This window comes from Typopeltis vanoorti, chromosome 10 (assembly GCF_054136105.1).
Source record: "Typopeltis vanoorti isolate ZY-2024b chromosome 10, IOZ_Tvanoo_1.0, whole genome shotgun sequence".
Taxonomy (NCBI): domain Eukaryota; kingdom Metazoa; phylum Arthropoda; class Arachnida; order Uropygi; family Thelyphonidae; genus Typopeltis; species Typopeltis vanoorti.
The window spans coordinates 12743288-12765573 of NC_143558.1; the positions used below are offsets into that span (position 1 = coordinate 12743288).

General features: G+C 38.8%; 1 protein-coding gene across 3 annotated transcripts in view; it reads right to left on the reverse strand.

Annotated features, from left to right (window-relative positions):
- RyR (Ryanodine receptor) overlaps positions 1 to 22286 on the reverse strand; it is a 1703288-nt gene that overhangs the window by 287114 nt on the left and 1393888 nt on the right. For all 3 annotated transcript variants that reach the window (XM_090399345.1, XM_090399347.1, XM_090399344.1), the window contains exon 97: positions 10109 to 10179. In XM_090399345.1, coding sequence (XP_090255471.1) covers positions 10109 to 10179 — 71 coding nt within the window. The remainder of the gene's footprint in view (positions 1 to 10108; positions 10180 to 22286) is intronic.

A 22286-nucleotide genomic window follows, 5' to 3' on the forward strand; every position in this document is an offset into this window, starting at 1 on the left:
TTTCATTTGCAAAAATTATTTCAAACATTTTGTTCATGTATCTCACATAAATCAATGCTTTATTTACATCATGGCCAGCCTGGCTGGCCGAGTGGTTTGCGTATCCATTCTCCAGCCAAAAGGCTGCGGTTCGAATCTTGCCATGGGCATGGATGTTTGCGACTGTCTGTGAAAATACCCGTGGTGGTGGTGGGCAGTAGATGCCTTTGGTGTAGTTGCGGTTCATTGTTATTGGTGGAGTGAGTGGTGGAGACAGAGAGTTGTAGAGTAGGTGCCCTCCTTGATGAGTCCTTGGATTCCCTGGAGGTGTCATGTAATAATAATAATAATAATAAATAATAATAATATGACTGCTTAAAAACGTTATTAAACCATTACACGTATCTACAAGTTAAATAAAAATAAAAGGCAGTGATTTGCTATACAATGAAATTTGCAACAGTTGTATGGAACTTAATGTGCCATATGACAGGGATATGCCAGTATTATATAATTCAGTTTATATTAGTACTAGTATCCTATCAATGATTTTCTACCATATAATTGTGCTATTTTAAACTAAACTGCAACCTTACCACTGAAACCTTGGTCCTTCCCAAGTAGTCAGCACAAACCAGTCTTATATTCTCTAGGAATTCATATACCATTTATGTTGTCTGTCCCAAATTCTAGATGGAACTTCATTAAGGCAAATTTGAAAACTGGAAGAAACTGCATTAGAACTGGTACTGGTACATGTAAACACCATCGACATAAATGGAAATGGACTGATTCTCCTGCCTCCACATGGTGCATCCTGAGTAACGACAAATAGTCTACAGCAAAGATGGTGTCAAACTTCCCCTCTAGGGCTCCCAGCCAATAAAGAGAGAAGGATTTATTTCATTCTATCAGACAAATAGGACACTCATTTCAGATATGCCAACTCAATATTGAAGGCTTAAATATAGCAAAAAGTGAATTTCTATCTAAAATGCTATCAATCCACTCAGTAGTGTTCTAGCTATTCAAGAAACCCACGCTGAAAATGCTGAACAATTGCAGTCTACAGGAAAAATTTAAGGATTCAGATTAATTGCTTCAGTTAATCATCCTAAAGCAACCTATGTAAAATAAGATATAGAGAGTTGTAAACTAATGACAATGAGTAGCTACAACAACAACAACAACATATTCTCAGCAGTTATTGAAATAGCTGATACCATAGTCATGAACATCTATAAACTCTTGAATGCCACTTGGCTTGATCCCCCTGTAACCAATCTACAACATCCATGAGTGATACTGAGAGATTTCAATATCCATCACAATTTATGGGGTTATAATGAAAATGATAGTAGCGGTGAAAAGTAGTTTGAATATATGGAAGACCAGGACCCTAACTTAATATAAGACGCTAAAGATACCTCTACCTTTTTTTTCAGCTAGATGGCATAGAGGATACATGCCAGATCTTTGCTTTGTAAACAAGGATCATCATCATCAAAGTCTCAGCATAAATAGAAAAGTTCTTGAGCTCTTACGAAGTAATCAGCACAGACCAATCTTCTCTAGGAATTCATATACCACTTACACTGTCTGTCCCAAATCCTAGATAGAACTTCAATAAGGCAAACTGGAAGAACTTTGATGAACAAGTAGATGCCAATATTAGGTGGATAAAACCTATACCTAGCAATTGCAGCAGATTTATAGGAGTGATTAAAGGATCTGCAAAGAGAACTATTCCTAGAGTTACAGAAAAGAATATATTCTGGGTTGGAATAGTGATAGCAACAACCTCTATCATGAATTTATAGAAAAAGAAGACCAGACAGTAGCTAAGGCTCTCTTGCACTCCTTGGATAATGCAAGGAAAATATCAATTTCACACATTCAAGTAGACAAGCATGGTCCTTGTTGTCGAGGTTGGATCCTAGTGCAGCAGCATCCAAGAGACAATCTGTTGATGTCGAAGGGAAGACAAAACACATAGCTGAGACTTCTAAACACCCATATGATCGCCAGTCCGTAAAAGACATCAACATATAACTGTTGAAGTTGAAGACATCCTTAAAACAAAACCCTACCCTTTCCAGACCATTTACCATTGAAGAGATAAACGAGGCTATCAAAATACTTAAAAATGGCAAAGCTGCTAGACAAGACAGAATTTCTTAAAAATTGTGGCAAGAATGTCATAAAATGGTTAACTAACCTATAGTGGTTTTGAGGCAGTATGGTGTGAGATAGAGGTGAATAGATTCAAATACTTGGTGGGATGTTGTTATAGACCTGGTAATGTGGATGGTGGTGATAGTGAAATGTATAGTCAAATAAGCCAAGCAAATAAGAAAAGGATGATCATTATGGGTGATTTTAATTATGGCAATATAGATTGGAATGAAGAGATAGCAACTGGAAGTAAAGAAAATGAGTTTCTTGAGTTTTTGAGGGATAACTACCTCAGACAGTATGTAACAGAGGGCACAAGAGGATTAAGGGTCTTGGATTTGGTCATCTCATCGGAGGATGTAATTATCAATGAGGTATCAAATCATCCACCAATTGGCGAAAGTGACCATGAGGTGATTACTTGGGTGGTTGCCAGCAGTGCAAGGACCCCTGTGAAAAAAGGGTATATGTGGAACTACAAGGGGGGTGATTATGAAGAGCTCAGGAGACAGCTTGCAGATGTAGCATGGAATGAGGAGTTAGCTGGAAAAGAGATCAATGCAGCTTGGGGGATTTTCAAAAAATATTTAGTGGATGCAATGTCTAAATGTATACCACGGGTGAGAAGGTTAAATAAGTTAGGTGTGAGATGGATGAATAAAGAGATTAAGCATGCAATACAGAGAAAAAGGGCATTGTGGAGGCAGCATAAGAGAAGTGGAAGTAACCAATTTCATGAGTTCTACAAAGACCAGGCAAGGAGAGTGACTTGGTTGGTGAGAGTAGCTAAAGAGAGGTATGAACAGCAGTTAGCTAATGAAGCTAAAAAGAATCCTAGGGAGTTCTTTCGATATGTAGCCAGCAAAAGAAAGAATGATTATGGAAGGATGACATTGATTGGAGGAAATGGTATAAAGACAGCTGTTGCAGAATGTGTGGTGGAGATACTTAATGAGCAGTTCATAAAGATCTTTCAATCTTGTGAATGTGACTTCATGGAGAGATTAAGAGCAGTTGATGATGGGGAGGAGAGACTGACTGTAAGTGAGCAAGAGGTGTTTGGGGAGTTGAGTAAACTAGATGTAAATAAGGCTGTGGGACTTGATAATATATCACCGCGTATTCTGAAGGAATGTGCCAGAGAGTTGACACCTGCCTTGACATATTTTTTTAATACGAGTCTTGCACTTGGTCAAGTCCCTAAAGAGTGGAAGGAGGGCAAGATTGTGCCACTTCATAAAGGAGGTGATCGAACTCAAGCATCAAACTATAGGCCTATCTGTGTGTCAGGTGTTGTGGTTAAGTTGTTGGAGAAGCTTGTGAGAACTAGGATCCAGAGTTGGGTTGACAACAATGGTATAATCTTTGATGGACAGCATGGATTTGCTAAAGGGAGGTCGTGTTTTAGTAATCTACTTACTTATTACAATAAAGTGACTGCTTCCTTGGACAGAGGAGAAGGATACACAATAATATACTTGGATTTCGCAAAAGCTTTTGATAGAGTGCCTCATGATAAGTTGACAGTCAAACTAGAGCAGATGGGGTTGGATATTAGATTAGTGCATTGGATTGGAGACTGGCTATCTGATAGGTATCAACAAGTTGTGTATGGGGGTGCAATATCCAGGAAAAGGAAAGTCACTAGTGGAGTGCCTCAGGGATCTGTTTTAGGGCCATTACTATTTAACTTGTATATTAATGATATTGGCGAAGATTTGGATGGAGATATTCAGTTGTTTGCAGATGATGCAAAGTTGGGACGAACCATAAAGAGTAGTGAAGATGTTGTGGCCTTGCAAGAAGACTTGAATAAATTGAGTGATTGGGCAAGCAAATGGGGATGTGAGTTCAATGTTGCAAAATGTAAGGTTTTAAAATTTGGAAAACAAAGATGGGATGCAGAATTTATGCTTGGTGAAAATATATTGTTGGAAGTAGAGGAAATAAGAGATCTGGGAGTGATAGTGGATAAGGATCTAAAATTTAGGGGTCACATCGCCAAAATTGTGAAGACAACACAAAGACTTCTGGGAATGATGAGGAGGACACTGACATGTAGAAGTAGGGAGATTCTTGTTCCATTGTATAAGGCTTTGATTAGGCCACACATGGACTATTGTGCCCAGATTTGGTCACCTGGTTTTCAGAAGGATGAAGAGATGTTGGAAAGGGTCCAAAGGCGACTGACTAAGGTAGTTTCTGACCTCTGGAATGTCGAGTATGAGGAAAGATTGAAAAGATGTAATTTGCAGAGACTAGTGGAGAGAAGGAAGAGGGGAGATATGATAGAGACCTACAAGTTGGTAAGGGGTTGCTATAGGATCAATGGTGGAGAAGTTCTACAGCGAATAGTGGGAGATCAGGGGAGAACCAGAGGTCATCCCTGGAAACTGTATAAAGAGGGTGTGAGTAGGGGAGTGAGAGGCAGGTTTTTTTCGTGCAGAGTTGTGAATGATTGGAATGCCTTGCCTGAGAGTGTGGTGTCTGCAGGGAGTTTGAATGTGTTTAAGACCCGGTATGATGAGATGTGTGTGTAAGATAAAAGGACCTCCTAGATGAGTCTTTGACTCCATGAGGTCTTGTTTAATAATAATAATAATAATAATAATAATAATAATATCATCTTGCTTTCAGGAAATCTTCCCTCTCTCTTTAGAAGAAAGAAAATAATAACCATTCTAAAACCAGGCAAAGATGCATAATTAGTAGCTAGCTACCGACCCATAGCTCTTATGAATGATTACTCTTAAACTTATGAAAAGGATTATATATTATTATTATTATTATTATTATTACGGATATCTCCATGGAGTCAGTAGACTTATCGCAGGAGACCCAAACTAGCAAAACAATATCTGTGATATCTCTTCTTGAATTCATTTACAGACGAAGAACTCACATTTAAATCAGGCAATGAAGTCCACTCATTCACTTGTTCTCACACCCTTGTTAACCACACTCTTCTTTAATTTCCAGGGATGACCTCTTGTTCTTCCATCACTATCAACACAGCTGAAACATTTCCCCTGCATCAGTCCTATAAAAACTTTTCAGTAATTTAAATGTTTCTATCATATCCCCTCTTCTCTGCCTATCAACCAACCTCTGCAATCCACAAGCTCTCAATCTATCAATGTAGGGAGCATTTTTTACATCACTCTCCAACCTAGTCACTTTCCTCTGAACCCTCTCTACAACCTCCTCATCTTCAAGGAATCCAGGCTTTATAAAGGGGAATAATAACCTCTTTATCTCTGGATGTTAGTGTGTTCCTCAATAACCATATAATCCTATGTGTAATCTTGGACACCTTAGCAATGTATCCCCCTGAACTTCATCTCCCTAACTACCAACACCCCTAAGTCCCTAGCCTCATCAATCTCTTGGAGTATCGTTCCATCAATGTAGTACACAGCCGGTAATCTTTTAATCCCAAAATGCATAACCTTATTAGAGGTTATGCATTTTGGGATTAAAATTTGAGACCACGTTGAACTGACATCCATTACCCTTTGCCCATTTTGCCAGCTTATTTAAATCATCCTGCAAACTCTCAACATCAGCTTGATTTTTTATTGCACTACCCAACTTTACATCATCAGCAAACAACTGAATATCTCCCATCAAGCCATTTCCTATATCATTTATGTACAAATTAAACAACAATGGCCCAAGCACAGAGCCCTGAGACACACCACTGGTCACTGGCATCATCCTGGACTCTGCTCCTCCATATACCACCTTCTGGTATCTCTCCCTGAGCCATTCTCTTATCCATATCACCAGTTTAGTATCCATTCCCATCTGCATGTTCCATGGGGTATCCTGTCAAAAGTCTTGGCAAAATCCAGAAGTACCACTGTGTAGCCATTTCCTTTGTCCAACTCAGATGTCATTCTATTATAAAAAGTTAATAGATTGCTAAGGCAGGATCTACCTTTAACAGAACCATGTTGACCCCTATAGAGTATCATATCCTGATCCACCCATTCTTGAATTTTGTCTTTAACCAACTTTTCCAATACTTTTACCACCACTCCCGAGATGGTGATTGGTCTGTAATAACTACCACAGTTTCAGAGCCACCTTTATGCAAAGGAACTACTTTGCCTTCCTTCCACTTCCCTAGGGACCATACCAGAGTTCAAACGTAAGTCAAATAACCAAGTAAGAGGTGATGACAATTCCTTTGCACATTCATGCAAAACCCGAGCTGATATTCCATCTTAATCTACAGCAGTGTTTGCATTTAAATTTTGCAATATATTAAATACCTCTGATTTCTTAACTTCAATTCTCACGTTAGTTATTGCTACAGGTACAGAGATATCCTCACTTGAGTGATAGACTTTTGAATGAACCAAGTTAGATGTAATAGTAACTCTACTATTACATCTAACTTGGTCACCTCAATACCATCAGCACCCACTAAAGTTATCCTTCTGAAGTCATTCTTCCTTTTACTTGCCACAAAGTGGAAGAACTCTTGGGGATTACCCTCGATCTCCTTGGCTAAGGTCTTCTCATAATCTGATTTAGCTTTTCTTACTATGCTGGTAACCTTCCTAGCTTGAGCCTTGTACTGCTCATGGGTGTACTGATCGCATTTCTTCTTGTACATTCTCCATAACATTTTCTTTTTTTGCAGATCATGCTTGATACTACTGCTCATCCATCTAACGCCTACCTTGTTTGTCTTCCTGACCATGGGGACACAATCTGATATTGCTTTCCTCAGATATCTGATGATTTTATCCTATGCACTGCTAACATCTTTCCCCTGCAATATGTTCTGCTGGGATGGTTGCAAGTTCACTCTGTAGCTTGTTATAATTGCCTAACCTGTAGTTCCTTATCAACAGAATATTTCCCATCATAAATAACTAATACCTCCTGAGCAAAGCAGGCTTCAGAAAAAGAAGAGGATGATGTGAAGCATTGGCTCTTATGTCATCTTTGGACAACCTTAAATCTCCATGGTGACCCACAACACACTGAGGCAATGTTTCTCTGAATCCCGAGTAATTTAATAATAAGGTTGCACACCCTCTGGCAACTCCTATAGGTTAGGATGACCTCTCACTGCTTCTGCCTTTGTATCTCCACTACTGGGCCTGGCTCCCACTGATGAGACCTCGATAGGGGTCGGAACTGGTGGGGGCTGGCTTTGAGAGGCTCTGCTTGGGGATAGGTTTTTGCCTGTCTCTGAGTAGGGCCGCCGCTGAGATTATGGCTCTGGATGGTGGTGGGGTGAACCTACCACTGGGTAGAGCCAACACTGAGAAGCTCTTCTCAGTGACGGGGTGAGCCTGTCACTGAGTGGAACAATGCTGAGTTGGACGGTCTTTCGGCCACTATGGAGTGGTCCAGGGATCGTCCTAATTTTTAGAGAGGTCTTTACTTAAATACATCTCAATAAAGGTCGAAACCGGTATTGGTAGTGGCCCTTGCCTTAATGCATAGCATTACACATATCCGCAAGGAGATGTGCTTTGCATTATGGGAGATACTGAGATAGGAGTAATGAGAGCTTTCTCCACCTTTGCAACAAGTTGCCTAGTGTTGCACTACCTTACCCCAGTCCTGAAGATACTTTCAGGCGCAAACTTTGTTTGCTCACACTTGGATAAAGGATTAAACTAAACTTATTATAGTCTAACCAAGTGAAAAATAAATTCTCCACATCTTTCTCTGAATCCGGAGTAATTTAATAATAAGGTTGCACACCCTCTGGCAACTCCTATAGGTTAGGATGACCTCTCACTGCTTCTGCCTTTGTATCTCCACTACTGGCCCTGGCTCACACTGACGAGACCTCGATAAAGGTCGAAACCGGTATGGGTAGTGGCCCTTGCCTTAATGCATAGCATTACACATATCCGCAAGGAGATGTGCTTTGCATTATGGGAGATACTGAGATAGGAGTAATGAGAGCTTTCTCCACCTTTGCAACGAGTTGCCTGGTGTTGCACTACCTTACCCCAGTCCTGAAGATATTTTCAGGCGCAAACTTTGTTTGCTCACACTTGGATAAAGGATTAAACTAAACTTATTATAATCTAACCAAGTGAAAAATAAACTCTCAAAATTTCATGCCTACTTTAGAGTTAAAATTGTCCATTATGCTTTTCCATTGACATGTACAGGGTGATTCAAAATTATTGTCAGGGTATTCATGGCCTACAATTTTCAAACTGAAAACAACAAAATAAAACTACTTACAGAATATGTAAGTGTAACTCAAAAAGCTTTATTTGACAATGCTGTACTTGCTGCATTGATATCTGCTAGATAATATGATGCCATACTTTAAAATGACAACTGCTCAAGAGAAAGCACGTATGTATTTTGATTTTTTGAAACAAAGTCCATTATCTGGTGTTGGTTAAAGCAATTTCAAGAGGCCGGTAGTGTTTAGCACAAAAAAGGAGCAGAAAAACCAAACACTTTGCAGGAAGATGTTGATCTCATACAGGAAGCATTTTATTGAAACCCATAAAATTCAACTAAATGAGCTCTTTGCAGTTAGGTATACCACATTCATAATGGTTATGAACAACCCCCTGTTTGGGGGTTGTTCATAACCATAATCAACTCTGTGCCTACAAATTGCAGATTATGCAGGTTTTACAGCTGGATGATAAAACCAGCTGTTTCAAATTTGCCCAAACACATTTTGTCAAAAGTCAAAGTTGATCAAAATTACCTTCGAGGTGGATATTTAGTGATGAAGCAACATTTTGCATATCAGGGAAGGTAAATAGTCATAACTGCAGAATATGGGGATCAGAAAACCCTCATGCCATTCAAGTATTTGAAAGAGATAGCACAAAGGTGAATGTTTGGTGGGCGCTGTCATGATCGGAAGTTTTGGGGACCTTTTTCAATTCAGAAAAAAACAGTGACAGTGATGAACTATCTGGACATGCTACAGCAGTAAATGTTACCCCCCCCCCCCCCAGTTGGAAGATTGTCCGAGAATTTCTTAACATGCATTTTCTTGTACACTGGGTCAGACGTGGTGGATTAATTCTGTAGCTTCTGAACTCACCTGATATTACACCACTTGATTTCTTCCAGGAGATATGTGAAGGAGATTGTTTGCCAGACCCCTGTGACCTCCCTCGATGAACTGAAGACCAGAATTGTTGCTGTGATAGAAACTGTTACACTGCAAATTATGGAGAATACTTGGAGGGAAATTGATTATTGCTTGGACATTTTACATGCTATGGAAAGCATGAATGTTGAAGTTGTTTATCAATCTGCAGTATTAATTCTATAGGTAGTAAAACTTTTTGAGTTAGAAGGATGCAATTCCCAGCTGTTCCAGAAGGATATCAACAGGTTCTTTCTTTCTTCTGAACTACTAGCCTGCATATGCACTTGTGTGTGATAAGTTTGTAACCAACATGTGGGATTAGTGTTTTTTTCTCATAAAACTTAAGTTTTTAACCATACAACTCAGACAAATTGACTACAGAACATATTATTTCAGACAACAACAATAATTATGGTTAAGAACATAAATCAACAAGTAGTCAATAGAAATGAACTTTGCTAAGAAAGGAGACTAAAACTGAGACTAATAACTAAGAAAGGAGACATGCTACTTGCTGTTCATAAAGTTAGAGCTAAAAGAGTTTTACTTACTCCCTTTTGGGAAATTGAAAGATATTGGAGGATTAGAGGAGGAGTCTTAATGTAAAATCTGATAGTTTTGGTTATCTCCACATTATGAAGTGTATGTAGGCCTGATGACGTTCAAAATTCAGGATTCACATCAAGTCAAAACGAAATGTTGTGATTTAGAGAATCATATAAATCTAAGCTACAGTTTTACACTGATGATGATAATGATGGCAGATGAATTTTGGAAGAATAATTAATAATATAAAATTAAATTTCATTTAAGCAGCAGAACTTAATAAAAATATTTCAAAATTTATACCTCCACATTGGCAGCAGATTCTACTAGAGTGTCGACCATCTGCTTGCCAATTGTACCATTCATGACATTACCTGTGGAAGAAAAGTTTCTTTTTGTAAATTCAGATCTCTTGTTAAAAATCATAAAAATTATAAACAACAGATGTCCAGAGAACCTAATATGAAACTTATCTATTCTTATTTAATTAATTACTTTTTCAAAGAAAAATGTTTTTTTTTAATTTATTTGAATGTGAATACATTTTTGGATTTTGAAAAAGAATACAAAGATAAAAATTCAAAATTTTCACTGGAAAATTCCAAGCTTTCACATAACAGCTTCATATCATATCAATTATTATATGTATTTTAATACTTATCTCAGAAGAGCAATTACCAAGAGGATGGTAATTTTGAAATGTGATACCTGAGCAAGTAAAATAGTCTCCTGATAATTATTTTTTTAAAGGAAATTACAATGTACAGTATACTAAATATTAATTAGAATAACTTATTTAATACTTCCAATAAAAAAATAATATTTCTGATATTTTAGCAATGTTACATTGCCATCATTAGGGATCACAGAACAATGACATGCACGTGCATTCACCAATGAGGCTGAAGAAAGGCTGCCAAAGTCAGGCTTAGAATCTTAAATGGTACTCCTAATGGGCTAAATTGGGTGGTCTTGGCCAATTTGCTGATCTGAGGGTGAGTGCTTCTCAAATTGGGGCAGTTTCATGCACTGAAATTTCTTGAGGTTTGGAAAGTTTTGCAGGGATAAGACAGATCCCAGGAATAGCCTCTCATATTTGTATTTACTGCAGTGCAACAGAGGGATCCTTCTTCCAGCATATTCTATGGTGGGTGTTCAAAGCATGGTCAGCAAGTCCAGAGTGGTTGCAATGGTGGAACCAGATGTATATGTTCAGAAATTTTGATATTGACTGTCTTTCCTGTTTGGCCATAGTAGGACGAAAGGACTGGTACGTCCAGGGACTATGGCTGGTTTTAGTGGGTGGATAAGGGATGCAAATATGGTCCATAAGTGGTTGTAGGGTTGTATTTCATTAGTATTTTTGTTAATTTTTTAGATATGCCCTAAATATATGGAATGGTGAAAGATTTTGTGTAATCTATGGTCTGAAGGGGGAGTGGGGGGTTACAGAGTTTTAATAATTTCTGGGGGTTGTAGCCATTGGCTAAGAAAGTGTTAAGAATATAGTCAAGCTCAGTAGTTACTTTTTCCCTGTTATATAGGGTTTTAATAATCCTATATTGTTGTAAAGGGAAGTGTGTGTGTGTGTGTGGGGGGGGGGGGGTCTGCTGGTGAATGTATCTACCAGTATGTATGGGTTTTCTGTAAATGGAGAATGCCAGGGCTCCATCAGACTGGAGTGTAATCAGAATGTCTATGAAGGAGAGACTGTTACTGTTTTACCTTTTCTAAGGTAAATTGGATCCTGAGATGTTGATTGTTTAGATGTGTTAAGAAAATATCATAATAGCATATCCAGGCCATGTGGCCAAACAGAGAACATATCATCTACATAGCATAGCCAAACGGTGGGCTTATATGGGACAGAGTTGAAGGCTTTTTTCTTAAAAGGTCTCTGCAAAGAAGTTGGCTAGAGGTGGAGAACTCTTGGGTGTCCCCTCTATCTGTTTATAGAATTTTCCTTGCCAAATAAAATAGCCAGAGTTCACGGCGAACTGAAAAACAGGAGTGAAATATCAGGAGGAAATATAGCTTGGATGAGGTCTAAGGTTCTTTAGTGAGACATTAGTGAATAGAGACTTTTCTATACTGGCTTTAAAGTGGGATGAGTTTTTTATGTGTTTGCAGAAGTGTTGCAAGTATATTGTGAGAGCAGTTTGGATAATTTGTATATGGTTAAATCAATGTCAACTACAATGGGATGTAATGGTGCATTTGTTTATGGATTTTTGGTAGCCCATATATGCTTTATACTAATGACAGGAGTATCCGGAATAAGGGAGAGGAATTGGTGGTGCAGATAGCATCAGCCTGGCCAAAAATTATTGGAATCACTGAGCCTTGAGACTTTTAAACTGTTGAAAGGTGGTTACAGGGTTGACACTGGGAAGTTCTTTCGCTTGGTTGAACAGCGGGAAGGAGTGATGACAAGAGGCCATCCCTGGAAGTTACGAAAGGAAACCGTGAGCAAGAGGGTGAGGAGTGGTTTCTTTGCATGGAGGGTGGTTGAACCATGGAATGCATTGCCTGATGGAGTGGTGAGAGTGAGAAAGGTCAATGGGTTTAAGGAGTGGTATGATAGACTTTGTGTTTCTTAGGGGGGGGACCTCCCCTCATGAGTCTTGATAGACTTTGTGTTTCTTAGGAAGGACCTCCCATGATGAGTCTTTTGACTTCATGGAGGAGGCTTGAATAATAATAATAATATATCTGGTGGAGGGGGCTAGAGTCATATGGTTTTAGTTCATTGGTGTCATCCACAGGCCAAGAGGTAACTTTCTTAAGGAGCCTGCGAAGTGTTCTGATCTGTGTATTTGTGGAATCATGTTTAAAGGAGGTAGATAGAGCAATCTCGAAGTAAAGAAGCAAGCTTACCTGTATGCCTTCATATTATTTCCTTGAGAGGTTGCTGTTTTTTGGTGGTTTTGCATGATTAAGTACACTGCTTGGAAAGAAGTCTACAGACACCATATTGCAAGGAACATCAGTAGAGGGTATAGAGTGATTCATCACTACATAATACAGCTTTCCAAGCTTCTACATCCCACTGCACATGCTCTTTGCACTACTGAAGACAATGCTGCATGTTGGTTGTGGGTAATGAGGAGCTTGCATATTGCAATCCCATTATGGAAACCCATGTTGTGAGCCTAAGTTCTGAACGTTTTTGTGCAGATTCATGTTCCCGTCAATGCCAGGAACTCTGGATTCAATGTGTCCACTGATGATGGCAGTTTTAGATGTTATCCTTCTTAGCATCCTACAGTCATGTTTGGTGAGTGTGGTGGGTCCACTACAGGTAGCACTTACAGTTGACTCCCGGCAATTCCATCTCAGTATGGCATCACAGATTGTTAACCTGGGATGGCCCAATTTGTCAATAATTTGCTGAACAGACAGGCCTGCAACATGGTATCCTATCACAATGCCCATTTCACTTGGACACAGTTGCACTGACTTGGGAGCATCATAATTCCTCCAATTACTACCAGTTATAAACATGTGACTTGTTACATGACATGATGCACCTTGTTCATGGGGATGTTCGTTGACTTCTTTCCATGCAGTGCATGCTGGATACATCCAGTCTGATGTTGGCAATATGGGTAGGAAGGCTGAGGATACCTCATTCTGCTTGGATCATTATTTCTTCTGCAGGAAGTTTTTTAGGTGCTGGTGCATAGATGTGGCCATGAACAAGTATACTAATTGCTTCTAGTTTCAGGGTGAAGAATGATAGTCTACAACAATGCTTTTTGAGTCAGGTGAAGCTTGCAAGCTGAATTTTTTTAGTAGATTGTTATATGTCTTGATGTGCCAAACTCTTATTTTTTTGAAATTCTTTGTCTGCTGAAGCTGAAGTTCTGACAGCAGTGCCCTGACTGCTGAACGTGACCATATTCTCAACACTTTCTTAGCCAATGTCCACCCCCCCCCACACACACACAAAATCCACAAATGATTAAAACCCTGTAACTGGAATCCCCTTTCCCACCTTCAGAGCAAAGATTGCACAAAATCTATAAGCATTCCATATATTCAGGACATATTTGAAAAATTAACAAAAATCTTAAAGAAATACAACCTTACAACCACTTACAGACCACATAAAAAATTGACATCTCTTATCAGCCACATTCTCTAGACTTACCACCAGGTGTCTACCAGATCCCTTGCTAACCATAATAGGTTAGCAAGGGATTTGGAAACTATCCTACTATGTAGTAGCTAGGACATTGCAAACTGTCCTGCTATGGGCAAACAAGCAATATCAGAATTTCTAAACATACTACATCCAGTCACCATTACCGCCACTCTGAACTTGCTGACCATGCTTTGGACACCCACCACAGAATATGCTGGAAGAAGGACAATCTATTGCACCTTAGCAAATAACAAATATGAGAGGCAATTCCTGGAATCTGCCATAGCACTGAGAAACTTTTAAAACCTCAAAAAAATGCTAGGACATTGCAAACTGTCCTGCTATGGGCAAACAAGTAATATCAGAATTTCTAAACATACTACATCCAGTCACCATTACTGCCACTCTGGACTTTCTGACCATGCTTTGGACACCCACCACAGAATATGCTGGAAGAAGGACAATCTATTGCACCTTAGCAAATACAAATATGACAGGCAATTCCTGGAATCTGCCATAGCACTGAGAAACTTTTAAAACCTCAAAAACATGTGGGTGCATGAAACAACCCCATTTTTTGAAATCACTCACCCTCAGATCTTCAACCTATTGGTCAAGACCACCTAATTTAGACCACTAGGGGGTGACATTTAGGACTCTAGACCTAACTTTGGTTCCTCTCTTCTGCCTCATTTACCATGTATTCCTGTGTGCACATACAGGGTTCTGTGATCCCTGATGATGACAATGTAGTGTTGCAGAAGGACTGAAAGTATTAATTATAGTTATTATAATTAATAATAACTATAATTAATAAAATCTCTTCATAAAAGTTAACCCAAGCTTCGAAGTAGGTGGGATTAACTTGCCTCACTCATCTACAAATAATCCTTATAAACAAATGCAGAAATTTGTTTGTATAATCACTCTTTGTCAAACTTTGAAAAGAAAAAAAAAAATTTATTATACATTGTTATCTGAAAATTAATAGTTATTATTATTATTAAAACAAGACCTCATGGAGTCAAAGACTCATCTAGGAGGTCCTTTTATCTTACACACACATCTCATCATACCGTGTCTTAAACACATTCAAACTACTTGCAGACACCACGCTCTCAGGCAGGGCATTCCAATCACTCACAACTCTGCACGAAAAAAACCTGCCTCTCACTCCCTTACTCACACCCTCCTTATACAGTTTCCAGGGATGACCTCTGGTTCTCCCCTGATCTCCCACTATTCTCTGTAGAACTTCTCCACCATTGATCCTATAACAACCCCTTACCAACTTGTAGGTCTCTATCATATCTCCCCTCTTCCTTCTCTCCACGAGACTCTGCAAATTACATCTTTTCAATCTTTCCTCATACTCAACATTCCAGAGGTCAGAAACTACCTTAGTCATTCGCCTTTGGACCCTTTCCAACATCTCTTCATCCTTCTGAAAACCCGGTGACCAAATCTGGGCACAATAGTCCAAGTGTGGCCTAATCAAAGCCTTATACATTGGAACAAGTATCTCCCTACTTCTACATGTCAGTGTCCTCCGCATCATTCCCAGAAGTCTTTGTGTTGTCTTCACAATTTTGGCGATGTGTCCCCTAAATTTTAGATCCTTATCCACTATCACCCCCAGATCTCTTATTTCCTCTACTTCCAACAATATATTCTCACCAAGCATAAATTCTGCATCCCATCTTTGTTTTCCAAATTTTAAAACCTTACATTTTGCAACATTGAACTCACATCCCCATTTGCTTGCCCAATCACTCAATTTATTCAAGTCTTCTTGCAAGGCCACAACATCTTCACTACTCTTTATGGTTCGTCCCAACTTTGCATCATCTGCAAACAACTGAATATCTCCATCCAAATCTTCACCAATATCATTAATATATAAGTTAAATAGTAATGGCCCTAAAACAGACCCCTGAGGCACTCCACTAGTGACTTTCCTTTTCCTGGATATTGCACCCCCATACACAACTTGTTGATACCTATCAGATAGCCAGTCTCCAATCCAATGCACTTATCTAATATCCAACCCCATCTGCTCTAGTTTGACTGTCAACTTATCATGAGGTACTCTATCAAAAGCTTTTGCGAAATCCAAGTATATTACTGTGTATCCTTCTCCTCTGTCCAAGGAAGCAGTCACTTTATTGTAATGAGTAAGTAGATTATAAAACATGACCTCCCTTTAGCAAATCCATGCTGTCCATCAAAAATTATACCATTGTTGTCAACCCAACTCTGGATCCTAGTTCTCACAAGCTTCTCCAACAACTTAACCACAACATCTGACACACAGATAGGCCTATAGTTTGATGCTTGAGTTCGATCACCTCCTTTATGAAGTGGCACAATCTTGCCCTCCTTCCACTCTTTAGGAACTTGACCAAGTGCAAGACTCGTATTAAAAAAATATGTCAAGGCAGGTGTCAACTCTCTAGCACACTCCTTCAGAATACGTGGTGATATATTATCAAGTCCCACAGCCTTATTTACATCTAGTTTACTCAACTCCCCAAACACCTTTTGCTCACTTACAGTCAGTCTCTCCTCCCCATCATCAACTGCTCTTAATCTCTCCATGAAGTCACATTCACAAGATTGAAAGATCTTTATGAATTGCTCATTAAGTATCTCCACAACACATTCTACAACAGCTGTCTTTATACCATTTCCTCCAATCAATGTCATCCTTCCATAATCATTCTTTCTTTTGCTGGCTAACATATTGAAAGAACTCCCTAGGATTCTTTTTGGCTTCATTAGCTAACTGCTGTTCATACCTCTCTTTAGCTACTCTCACCAACCAAGTCACCCTCCTTGCCTGGTCTTTGTAGACCTCATGAAATTGGTTACTTCCACTTCTCTTATGCTGTCTCCACAATGCCTTTTTTTTTTTTTTTTTTTTTTTATGAATAGCCAACATATAAATCTTTCTACTGAATTGTCTCTTGGTGCTATCATATGCTTTATTTCCCCCCACTTCTCCAAACACATCCTATGTTCTACTAAACAGATCCTTTATTCCCATAATGTCTTTCATGCTTTTTATATAGTAAAAATCTTACCCAGGAACTAATTTCACCCAGGTAAAGTGCAGACTAAACCCAGCTTATTCCTCATCAGTTTTCCTCTCATCAATTTTTTTTTTTCTTAGCTTCTTTACAAACATGCTGCAACAACAAAATCTGTGCACAATAATCCATATGAGGCCTGATCAAGGCCTCATACAATGGAATCATAACCTCTTTATTTCTGTATGTCAGGGTTCTCCGCATCATTGCCATTATTCGATGTGATGTCTTCCCAACTTGCGCAATGCGGCCCCTGAATTTCAGGTCCTTGTCCACCATCACTCCTAGATCTCTCATCTCCTCTACATCTGTTAAAGTTTCCCTACCAAGTGTATACTTCACATCCCATCATTGTTTACCAAATCTCAAAACCTCACACTTGGCAACAATGAACTGACAGTTCCACTTACCTGTCCATTCATGCAATCTATTCAAGACCTCTTGTAAGTCATCAACACCATCCTGACTGTGCATTGTTCTCCCAAGTTTTGCATTATCCGCAAACAGCTGGATATCACTAGTTAAACCCAACCCAATATCATTAACATACAAATTGAACAACAATGGCTCTAAAACTGACCCCTGCAGCACACCATTAATGACCTTTCTCTTTTGGGATATTGCACCACCATATACAACTTTCTGATACCTATCAGACCGCCAGTCAAAGATCCAACTCAGAAGTCTGTTATCCAATCCCATCTGTTTCAATTTATTTAAGAGCTTGTCATGTTGCAGTCTATCCAAAGCCTTTGAAAAATCCAAGAACACCACTGTATATGCATCTCCCCTGTCCACAGTATTTGCCACCTTCTTACAGTACATAAGTAAGTTAGTAAAACATGATTTCCCCTTAACAAACCTATGCTGACAACCACAGAGAATACTACGGTTATCAACCCATTTCTGTATCCTACCTCTCAACAATCTCTCCAGTACTTCACTGCAACTCCAGATATACAGACCGGCCTATTATTTGAAGCTAGCCACAGCCTTATCACCACCTTTATGCAGTGACAATTTTACCCTCCTTCCACTCCCTTGTAACTAGTGCTGTTGCAAGACTTATTAAACAGGCATGCCAATGCTACTGCCAATTCCCTGGAACATTCCCTTAGGATGCATGGTGATATGTCATCAAATCCTATTGCCTTATTGACATCAAGTTTATTTATCTCCTCAAATACCTCCTGCTCACTCAAAATTAAGTCATCCTCTCCTATGTCCTCTACACTTAAGTTCCTCATGATGCCACCCTAATCAGGATGAACCACCCTTATAAACTGATCACTGAATATCTCAACAATGTTGGTTCTGCAGCAGTTACCATTCTAATACCATTTTCATCCATTAACATCATCTTACCATGATTATTCTTCCTTCTACTTACCACATATCTAAAAATCTCTCTAGGGCTTTTCTTTGCTTTATTTGCCAATTTCTGCTCATACTGTACCTTTCATTTTCCTTATTAAATGAGTCACTCTCCTGGCTTGTCCTTTATACGCTTTCTGTAACTGATTATTACCATTATTTAATAATCAGTGAGAATATTATGCGAGAATTATAGGGGAATTATCATATAGTAAGATCCTCTGCATTGTTAGAGTCAACAGGATAAAGGATCTAGGTGTGCCCAGCAACTTTAGAGATGAACAAATAGAATTCTGAAGGGAATGAAACTGAATAGACTAATATTTTCATTGAAGCAGATATGTGAGAAATGTTTAGAATTTCAGAAACTTGTGCTCAAACCAGTGGCAGCCTGTGAAGCTTTAAGTGGGGGTGCTGCCTATACAAAATAATTTAAAAAAAATTATTTTTTGTACACAGGCATAATGAACAATACGTAAGCAGAAATGTGTGAAGAGAAAAGAGTTGAGTTTGATAATGTGTGGAATGAGTTTGAAAGAAAAATTTAATCTGTAGATTTATTTATTAATAAATTGGTTACTAATTAGGAAAAAAATAATTTTTTAAAAATTATTTTGTATAGGCAGCACCCCCACTTAAAGCTTCACAGGCTGCCACTAGCTCAAACTCTGTTGTCTTCAAAAAGGCGTTTTGATTCATCTTACTTGCAAATTTATGGAAGATTGTATGAGCATATGGTATATATCTGTTGTAGAATTGAAAGAATGTACACAGGCATAATGAACAATACGTAAGCAGAAATGTGTGAAGAGAAAAGAGTTCAGTTTGATAATGTGTGGAATGAGTTTGAAGGAAAAATTTAACTGTATAAGAGTGATGGCCTGCATTTGGTTTTGGTGTAAGTCATTTGGAGAGACTGCTGCTGGAAGGGAGATAATGAGTGCACAGAATGAATCTGAGCAAATGAGAAGCAATGTGAAAGAGCAAGAGAATAAGAAAGGAGAGATTGAAGTGGTGGTTATGAATGAAGAACTGAGTACAATGAGCATAGAGAATGAGAGAACAAGTGCAAGACAAACAGGGAAATGGGGAGACTAAGGGTATGCAGGGGAACACAGCATGGAAAAAAAAGGTTGATGCTGCAAGAGGATGTGAATGCATGTGTAGACAAAAATGAAAGGGGATTACCTGGGACTTAGGTGAAAATAGTTGGATCTGAAGAATGTTCTGGGATGAGTAAGAAGAAAAAGAAATGGTTCAAGGAAAGTATAGAGATGTCGCATCTAATAAGTGATATCAATGAAACTTCTTTATATATAATTGCAAGAAGTTTCAGAAACAAGGCAAATGAAATGGTTGCATTGATTGAGTTCGTTCCCCCAAAAATTGTTCGAATAATTATTATTATTATTATTATTCCTGATACCTCCAAGGAGTCCGAAGACTCATCGTGGGAGGACATCTACAACTGTCTCTGCACCTAACCTCTACTACGAATCATCATCTCTATCAACGCCATCTGCCGCCCACCTCCAACACCACCACAACTAGTAATTTTTGTCTGTAAATTGCGTGTGTTCTGAAGGGCCGATTTGTATGTATGCGGGATGAAAAACCCGAGTTTCCGGGAGAAAAAACCCTGCTACCTCCGTATGAGATCGGCTAACTCACCTTCGATTGAAATCGACCAGATAAAGATTCCTCCCGTCGCGACGAGAATCGAACTTAGGCCTATTCCAATCGAAGGGCGCAATGTACCGTCGTTCTTCCAATTGCGTCGTTCTTCCAATAAGTGAGACATAGTTGGATAAGGGTGACAACCTGACAGGAATATAGATGGCAGGGTTCGTTTTCTATCTTTATGATGTATTTCATAAAGATAGAAAAGGTAAAGAGAAAGGTGGAGTATTATTGATGATAGAAAAAGAGTTATGTCCATACAAGGTAGAGTTGTAACAGCAAAATAGTGATAGTGGTTTTGAGGCATTGTGTTGTGAGATAGAGATATGCAGAATGAAATACTTTGTTGGATGCTGCCATTGACCTGATAATGTGGAGGGTAGTGAATAGGAAATTTATAAGCAAATTAGCCAAGCAAATAGGAAAAGGGTGATCATTATGGTGATTTTAATTACGGCAATATACATTGGGATGACGAAATAGCGACAGGAAGTAAAGAAAGTGAATTCGTTGAGTTTCTGAGGGACAACTACCTCAGGCAGTATGTAAGAGAGAGCATACAAGGATTGATTGAGGGTATTGGATTTGATCATTTCATCAGAGGATGTTATTATAAACGAGGTGTCAAATCTCCCTTCAGTTGGTGAGAGTGATCATGAAGTGATTACCTAGGTGAGAGAATTGCTTGTTGTGAGAACTTCCATTAGAAAAGAGTATATGTGAAACTACAAGGCTGGTGATTATGAGAAGCTCAGAAGACAGATTGGAGTTGTAACATGGAATAAGGAGTTAGGTTGAAAGGAGATCAATGCTGCTTGGGTTATATTCAAAAACTATCTAGTAGATGCAATGTCTAAATGTATTCCAAAGGTCAGAAAGTTAAATAAGGTAGGTGTGAAATGGATGAATGAAGAGATTAAGCATGCAATATAGAGAAAAAAGCATTATGGAGGCAACATAAGAGGAGTGGTAATAGTCAGTTTCATGAGGAATACAAAGCAAGGAGTGTGAATCGGCTAATGAAGTGAAAAAAAAAAATCCTAGTCAGTTCTTTCGATGTGTAGCCAGCAAAAATAAGAATGATTATTATATGATAGATTGTGTGGATAGATTTGGGTCTCCCAGGATATAATAATAATAATTATTATCTTTGATGGACAGCATGGTTTGCTAAAGGGAGGTTACGGTTTAGTAATCTACTTGCATATTACAATAAGATGACAGCAGCATTGGATGTGGAGATGGATGCACAGTAATAGTATACTCAGACTTTGCAAAGGCTTTTGACAAATTACTGCATAATAGATATTCAAATTAGAGCAGATGGGCTTGTGTATTAGACTAGTGTATTGGTTTGGAGATTGGTTCTCTGAGAGGTATCAACAAGTTGTGCAAGTAGGAGCAATATCTCAGAAGAGGAAAGTCACTAGTGGTGTGCATCAGGGGTCTGATTTAGGGCCACTGCTATTTAACCTGCATGTTAATGATATTGAGGAAGATTTGACTGGGAATATACAGCTGTTTGCAGGTGAATTCAAAGTTGGGGCAAATTATGAGGAGTAGAGCAGATGAGCAGAAGACTTGAGTAAACTGAGTGAATGGGCATGGGAGAGGGGATGTCAGTTCAACATTGCAAAAAATACCGTTTTAAAATTTTGAAAACAAAGATGGGATGCAGAATTGACTCTTGGCGAGGATATATTTTTGGAGGAAATAGAGATCTTGAGGTGATGGTGGATAAGGATCTAAAATTTAAATTAAAGATACCAAGAAATTATATACTTGGTTTAATCCTTTATCCAAGTGTAAGCAAACAAAGTTTGTGCCTGAAGTATTTTCAGGACTGGGACAACTTGTGGTAAAGGTGGTAGACTTCACATCACTTGCCTTAGTATCTCATAATGCAAAGTACATCTCCTTGTGGACATGTATAATGCTATGCAGTATGGGAAGGGTTACTATCCAAGATCTAAAATTAGGTGACGTACTGCCAAAATTGTGAGGACAACACAACAAATTCAGGCATTGATGAGAAGGACACTGACTTGTAGTAATAAGGAGATTCTGGTTCCATTGCATAAGGCTCTTATTATGCCACACATGGACTACTGGGCACAGATTTGGTCACCTGGTTTTCAAAAGGATGAAGAGATGATGGAGAGGATCCAGAGACAATTGACTAAAATAGTTT